The sequence below is a fragment of the Excalfactoria chinensis genome, chromosome 1, assembly GCF_039878825.1.
Source record: "Excalfactoria chinensis isolate bCotChi1 chromosome 1, bCotChi1.hap2, whole genome shotgun sequence".
NCBI classification, from domain to species: Eukaryota; Metazoa; Chordata; class Aves; order Galliformes; family Phasianidae; genus Excalfactoria; species Excalfactoria chinensis.
The window spans coordinates 164,905,702-164,913,633 of NC_092825.1; the positions used below are offsets into that span (position 1 = coordinate 164,905,702).

General features: G+C 53.8%; 1 protein-coding gene across 1 annotated transcript; it reads right to left on the reverse strand.

The window, feature by feature from the left end:
• Nucleotides 1-2,018: 2,018 nt before the first annotated feature.
• GSX1 (GS homeobox 1) lies at nucleotides 2,019-3,520 on the reverse strand. Its single transcript, XM_072354099.1, has 2 exons — nucleotides 3,089-3,520; nucleotides 2,019-2,884 (listed from the first exon to the last, which is right to left on the reverse strand). The coding sequence occupies exons 1-2, from the start codon at nucleotides 3,474-3,476 to the stop codon at nucleotides 2,529-2,531; spliced, it is 744 nt and encodes a 247-aa protein (XP_072210200.1). The 5' UTR covers nucleotides 3,477-3,520; the 3' UTR covers nucleotides 2,019-2,528.
• Nucleotides 3,521-7,932: the final 4,412 nt, after the last annotated feature.

Below are 7,932 nucleotides of genomic sequence, written 5' to 3' on the forward strand. Positions count from 1 at the left end.
AGATGGTCAAACCCTTTTTGCGGATTTGCAAATGCTGTTCCTGTTGCAGTGACAAAGGACCAGGCATTTCAGATGCTAAAATGCTTAAGTAACTTTCAAAAACCTTCCATCAAAATGGCTGGAGATAGAAAGTTGAAAATTGGTGTGTTCTGACATTTGCTCTAACAGAGGTGCCCACGCTCTTCCCACAGCAAAATGACTTTAATTTGCCCAACACCAGGGTCCTTGAAAATGACACTCCAAGCATTTGCTGTAATGATTTCTCACTAAATTAGAAAAATGCCCAACTAAGGAGGGATTATCTCTGCATGTGGATGTGGCATAATGACTGTCAAGTGCACTGAGAGCCCCTGTGGGCTTTGCAGGGGATGTGGGGTCTGCAGCAGAGGCCGGCGCGTATCAGAGAATATTAATATTGCCTTGTTGGGGGCATCCATAGTGACCCTCCGCTGCTGTTCAGACAAAATTACACCATATGGGGGAATACTCGTTGCTGCTTTACATATATGAGATGTCTTTTAGGCTGAGGATTATCCCCAAGCTCAGTTTGTGAAGGATGCAGACACGTGTGTGCACATTCCCCATGTCGTGTGTGCCCATGGGGACAATGTTGCACCCTGCACCCACCGTGCCTGCAGTGCTTGGGGGGAAAGCAAAGAGCTGGTGGGGACGTGCTGCCAAATGGGGATTCTGAGTTTCCACGTCACAGACACAATATAAGTATAATAGCAACACTGAATGCCCAGTGCTGGTGTTCTTCCCATTCCACTGGCAGCCAGCTGGCTGCAAACCATGTCAGGGGGGCACAAGGATCACACACAAGCCTCCATGCATGGATGTTTGCTGACTGCTATACCAGCCCCCTGGTAAGCCCACACGGGACTGCTGCTGTCTCCATTTTGCAATGACTCTTCCAAACAAGGCTGGTTAATGTGTGCAGAGAGTAGAGCAAGGGCTGGAAGTGCTGCAGGGTCCTGCTGAGCCAATTGGCTGGGGGCTTCACAAACTGGAGTTGGGCCATTGTGGAGGGCAAACAGGGGACACTATGGGGCCAGGACAGCATGAGGCTGACTGCCTCCTGCAATGAGGTCAGGTCCTCACCCCATGGGAATTTTTCATCCCTCACCCACAAAAAAAGATGTACAAACAGCCAAGGGGAAGGGAGCCAGAGTGATGCTATGCGTTCTCGGAACAGCAGCGAGCAGAGGCTGCCCCAGGAAGGCCCCTGCATGCCATGGTCACCACAGGGGGACGGGGGTGAAGTGCCCCTTCGGTGGCTGAGACACGAGGCTCTTGGCAGCAGCGCTGCACTCAACCTGGAGTGCCTCATGGGCTCTTTCTGCGGGGATTGTTAGGGATTCCAGGCAGGGACGACCCAGGGCCTGGTAGGGATAGGAGGCACCCAGACAACGCAGCCGCTTCCACACGGCCCAGGGCTGAGGGACACAGAGCCGGCGATCTGAGAGCCCGTCCCCATGAGCCCAAGTGGAGCGCATTCCTGCACGCAGAAGAACGGAGCTGCTCCCTCCGCTCATGGCGCGGGGACCAGACGGCACCGAACCCCGGAGGTGCGCCCGATCCTCCCGTCACGTCCAGGGGAAGGGGAGCACCGCCGTTGTCACTCTTTTGTCACCGGGCACTTTTCGGCTGCTTTTCAGCGGGGAACATCCTTTTTTCGACGGTCCTCTCCGCTGGGCTGCGGCTTGGCGAGGAGATGCCCTGGTTTTCTCCTAACCGGAGGAGTGTCGGACAGGGAGTTCCCCGCACCCCGTACCTTCGACTCTGGGAGAGCAGTCCGCACGGGCGGCTGAGGGCGGCTCCCGGTGCCCGCCTCGGTGCCCGTCCCTGTGCCGGTCTCCGTCCGTCGGAGATGGGGAAAGACGGTGCCCCGGGTTGGGGGTGGGGGATACCAGAACCCGGAGCGCAGCAGCGGATGTCTCTGTGTAAAGAAATGAACCACCAGCGGAGCCTTTTTATTGCCATCATCGTCATTATTAACATCGCCATCATCATTTCTCCGTACATAAATAAATAAATAAATATCTCCCGGGGAGGGATGGTGATTGGGACGGGGATGGGGCCGTACAGCCACAGCTGTGCGCCCACCAGCGACAGTGTCAAAACAAAACAAAACAAAACAAACAAACAAACAAACAAAAGAGAACAGTTTGGTAGAAAATAACAATAATAATAATAAGCCAATATTATGACAAGAACCCAAACAGCCCCGACCCTCCCCGGCCGCCCTCTCTCTCCCCGCTCTGGGCTCTCTTCTCTCCGGTCCGGCTCTGCCCGCGGAGGCTGCGGGGACCCACGGCCTCGGGTGGGACAACGCGAGGTGGGACTCCAGGGGTCCCGGGGAGCGCCTTATTGGTATCGGGGCGCCCACACGGCCGCCGCTATGGGACGGAGGTGTGGAAAGGCGAGAAAGTCTTTCGTAAATGACACGGATTATACAAAACGGTACAAAATCATCCGGCTGCATGGACCCCCCTCTGCTCCTGGCACAGTCTCTGCGGAGTCGGGGGTCAGGGGGTGGCGGCGAGGCCTCTGTCATCCTTCCCCGAGGAGGACGGAGACATGCGCAAGTCCTCGTCGTCCTCCGAGCACTTGGTGGTGGAAAGGGCCGAGCATTTGCAGCTGTGCCCGGGGCCCCCTCCCCGGTGGGAGCCGCTTTTGCCTTCTTTCTTGTGCTTGACCCGGCGGTTCTGGAACCATATCTTCACTTGCTTCTCGGAGAGGTTCAGGTAGGTGGCGATCTCGATTCGCCGCAGCCGGGAGAGGTACATGTTGGAGGCGAACTCCCTCTCCAGCTCCAGGAGCTGCGTGCTGGTGAAGGCGGTGCGCATCCTCTTGCTGCTGGGCAGTTGGCTCGACGTACTGTCTGCAGAGCGGAGCGGAGCTCAGCACCCACCGCACCCTCGGCACTCCCCGAGGAAGACCACGGGGGACCGCCCCCCTCCCGCTTCCTCCCGCCCGCATCCCCGCGCACCCAGCGGGACGTGGCGCCCGTTCGCCCCGTCGAGCCCCCATCCTCTAGCCACTCTCCCGCCTCCCTCTGCATGCGGCGCCCACGCGTGCCCCTTACCCACGGAGATGCAATGGAACTGCCGGGGGTCGGGCAGCGGGTAGGCGCCCTGGTAGAGCGCCGGGCCGTGCCCCACGCTGACGGCGGACACGGAGTGCTGTTGGCGGCCGAGGGGCGGGTGGCAGTACTGGGAGCCGAAAGGGGGGAAGGAGGCCTTGAGCAGGGGGATAGCGGGCGGCGGCGGGTGCAGCTGCGAGGCGGTGACGCACAGCGGGCACACGCACAGCAACCCGGCTTTGCGCGCGTGGCAGGCGCCGGCCGGCAGTCCGGGCAGCGGGTGCGAGGGGTGCACGGCGTAGGGGAAGAGCGGCGGCGGGGGGCTGCCCTCGCCCTTCTTCTCGCCCGCCTCCCGCAGCACCAGCGAGTCCACCAGGAAGGAGCGCGGCATGGCCCCGCGCAGCCCCCGCGCAGCTCCCGCGCAGCCCCCGCGCAGCGCCGCTGGCCAGCCCGAGTGGTGCTGAACGGCGCCCGCCCGCCTTAAATAGCGGCAGCGCCATGTGATGGCGGCGCCGGGCGCTCAATGGGCTTTCTGTGCCGCTTCTCTTGGCATTCACGCCGCACGCTCCCTCATTATTTCCCTTGTTAACTAAATGAACTGCATAATGTACTCTATTCTTGTCGACCCCACCCACGCCGTAGCAGGCGGCCTCTCCCCTCCTCTCCCTTTGGCGGGGTTATTTTCTCATTCTCTCGCGATTTAATATTCTTTTCTTTCTCTTTATCGCTCTCCTTCTCTTTCAGCCCAGCTCTCAGCCCGCTCCCCCTCGGTTATTTGCCTGCCGCTCCGCTCCCCCGTCGCTCTCCGGCTCCTCTCCCACCTGTGGCACCGCCGCGCTCCCGCACGGCCCCTGCCCGCTCCCAGGGACTGCACCGTGCGCCGCGCAGCGTTCCGGGCACCGCCGGCAAAACGGCTCTTTGAGGCCGAAGGGTTAGGGGGGTGAAAGAGAGACACTAGATAAGAAAAAAGAATCATCGGGGTGTGTTTTGCTCCCCGTCTTCCTGTTAAATACTGTGCGAAGAAAAAAAAGAATAATAATAATTAAAAAAAAAAAAAGAATAAAAGAAAGAAAAGAAAAAGAAAAGAAAGAAAAAGAAAAAAGAAAGCGAAAAAGAGACGCGCTGCGGACGAATTGTAGAGCGTGGGGGATTTGAGCCACACGGGAACAGCCGCTATTTCGGACGAGGGGAAGGACCGCCCGGGAAGCGCAGCGCCGCGTTCTGCTGCTCCCGCTGCGGGGTTCGCTGCTCTGACATCCCCGCACTTCTGCCTAGACGCGATCGGTGCTCGAGCCTGGAAATGTGGGGACGGGCACAAATCGGTGCAGGAAAAGCAGAGAACGATCCAAAACGAATGAGAGCGAAAACTCGGTTTTTACTCAGATTTAGAATGAATTTGCAAACGCCTTTCCCTTCAAAGCGTGAACGGGGTTGGTTAATTCCGTTTTCATTCGTAAAGAACTCGGAATGTAAAGTCTTTCCCCTGGCTGGGGAGCATCGTCCTGCTGAGCCGGGGGGTGGGGGGGGGGGCAGACGGCCCAAGGCGCTCCGCTGCCCGGGACGGACCGCAGCGTTCGGAGTCGCGGGGAGGCAAAGGGTTAACGGCCCCTGAATGCACACCGAGCCCAAAGCCACTGGGAAAGAATATCCCAAAAAATAACCAGTTTTTTTTTTTTTTTTTTTCAGCCGCTGGACCTTATTGAATGTCATTGAAGAAAGTTTTGAATGCCAGATAAAGAGAGGCGAATTAAAGTGTGTGACAGCAGAGGATAAGCAAACACAAAGAGAACTCTGTCACACTTTGGGCAAAATCCGTGGGCTTTTTACCAAGCCTCTTCGCTATGATTGAATTAAGTAATAGGAAAACATTTTCTTTCAGTTTAGAGCCATTAGACAAAAACTTCAAAGCGAATAACACTTTTTAATGTGCAGCCTGACAATGGAATCTGTTTTGTGCTGAAATGTTTAAACGGTTTGTTGTGCAACTGGGGGCTGAAACAACCCAGACTGCGGCAAAATAGCATCCTTCGGGCCGCTTTCTGAGCGCCTGAAACGAGCGCAGACCTTTCATGCCGGCTGTTCAAACCGCCCTCCGCTGTCCTTGCTGCCCCGCTTCGGGTTGGCTTTATTTTTTCTTTATTTGTTACTATTCTTACCATTTTTTAGGGGCGATCCACCTCCCACGTTTGCCATCTCGGAGAGAACTCAGCTCAACGAACGCGGCGCTGGGAGAGGGGAAAGGCAGAGAGCCTCCGGTGCGGGAGGTGGCTCTGGGCTCAGGGGCGCAGGCAGAACTCTCCCACCCCCTCCTCCTCCCCATCCCATCCTATAGTGCGGTGCCTCCTCAGGGTGCAGAGGGAGAGGGGCCCGGCCTCGGCCCTTCATCGTCCCCGTGTATGGGTGGGGAGGCGTAGAGTAGGCATCGACAGGGGAGAGGGATATCGAAATGAAGGGAAGGCTGGGTAACACCTCGGGGAGAGAAGGGGAGAGAGTGGAACTGCCTTACATTGGCAGGAGTCAGTACTGCTGAGGGATGCTCTCCCTGCAGGGAGCGTTATTTCCAAGGAGACCGCATCCTCAGTAGCTGAGGATTCGCGATCTGCGGGTGACCGCAGCCCTCCCCAGCCCCGCGCAGAACTGGGTTTTAAAGGCAAATACCTAAACGTAAATCAGTATCTGTGCCGTGTGCTGGATATGCCTTTGTGCCTTGGGCAGACACACTTAGGAGAATGTCAAGCCCACAAAGTACCTGTGCATCCCTTTAATCCAGACGTCATAGTGTAAGTTTACTTGAGTAAACAGGAAAATATATTAAAAATGGATAATTCATTGTTTTATCAGCGAAATTGGTTTTTGTGTCTACACAGCTGATGGAGCACTGGGACTGAGCAGTGAGGGCTGGCACCGGCAAGAGGTGGTTCTGTGGGCTGTTTGGGTCATTGTGTAAAACTTATTGTCTGAAAACTGCAGCATTTATTTTGTGCGCTGACTTCAGTCAAAGCTGGAAGTGTTTGGCAGCCCCACAGTCAGAGCCCATGGGAGGGAACCGTTCAGAGATAGTGAGGAGAATTCATCTGCAGCATGATGAGCATGGAGTGATCCTTCCCTGGCTTACGCCTGGCCTCCAGTGATTCCTAATGCATGGGCTTACAGAAACAGGGGGTAGTTTCTTTGTGTTTAGTTCCATCTTTTCCATATTTAAAGTTAAAATGCAGCTGTCTATGTCATGAAATTTTCTTGTCTTCCTCCAGCTCTTGTCTGACCTTTCAAAATCATCACTGTATAAACACGGTAACCTAACAGCAATGGCCCATGAAGCTCTTCTATAACTCCATCATAGTTCCTCTGGTTTCATCTAGCTTTCACTACAAGCTATCAGGCCAATGACTAACCTGTGCCAGTAAAACCTGTGCCACAGGAGGACTAAATCAAAGCTGCCTGTTTCCAGGATCTGCTTCTTTTTCCCTTGTTCATTTTCAACAAGCAGATACCTAGAGATGAGATTTGCCACTTAGCTTTTCTCCAGGCCTAGTGCTTTCTGGCAAGGAGGGGCCATAAAGGAACCCTGTAATCATGTTTGAGTGTGCAAAGCTATTTCTCCTCTTTGGTTCAGCCTTTCATGTAGGAAGAGATATCAATGAAGCAGTTGGACAAAACCAGTGACAATGTAACTGGAAAAGTAGGGGCAAGTAAACCACTCGCACAAAAATACCCTATTCCAAATCACCATTGTCCTGGGAATAGAGAAGGATACAAAAGATGGAGAAGTCTGTGAGAGGAATGAAGACAAAGAACTCCAAAAGAGCTGAATGTGAGATCTGCAAGTCTTCCTAAATTACGGAATTATTTGAGTATGGTTCTTCTATCTCAGAATCCACCATTCTATCTCAGAATCCAGCCACATTTCTCACCTTTGACTGGGCCAAGTACCTTAAAACTTGAAAGTTTTTGTGTTTCTCAAACTGTTCTTGAGGAATATCCAATATCCTTTACCTTTTTATTCAGCAGCAATCCCGAAACCTTATATGTAAGATATGTATAAAATAGGTATGCTGTTATTTTCACCATCAGAGTGGTGAGGCACTGGCAATGGTTGCTCAGAGATGTGGTGGATGCCCCATTCCTGGAGACACTCAAGGTCAGGCTGGATGAGGTTCTGGGCACACGGTGGAGCTGTTTGCAGGGGAGATGGACTGGATGGCCTTTAAGGGTCTCTTCCAGAGACAACTTCCATCCACCTCCTCCTGGGCAACCTGTGCCAGTGCAGTGCTGCTGAACAACCACCTGCAGAAACTGGTGCAGTGCTGGCAATGGAGGAGTGCAACAAATGGGGCAGGGTGTTTGGGTTTGCTCGGTAGTTGGTACATCATGTATGGAAAGTGGAGCCTGTGAGAAGAGACACGCTGCTCTGTGACAGGGCAGCTAGTAAAGCAGAGCCTGGATGTTGCAGAAGAAGGCTGTGCAGCTTGCTCCTTTCTTTACTGCTGGGAAGAATACATTCCTCAAGTGATTATTGCATATGAATGTGAAATGACTATCTGAGATGTTTATTCAGCTCACATAAGGCAGACCCCACTAAGATGTGTTAAGTCCTCCAGCCTCCCAGTCCTGGCAGTACACTGGGAAGAGGAACACTGAGATAACAAAATCATTTTCATCTTCTCGTTGCATTTTGAAGGCTTAAAACAACTTCTGAAGATAGTATTTGGGATGTGTTATGTTATCTGTGTTTGAGTCTGACTGTCTGAACACAAACTTGTATATTATATTATTAAATAGATCGGCCAAGTGTACAGGATAGGAATGTATGGCCATGTATGACTGCACTGTAGCAGTATTTTGTAGAA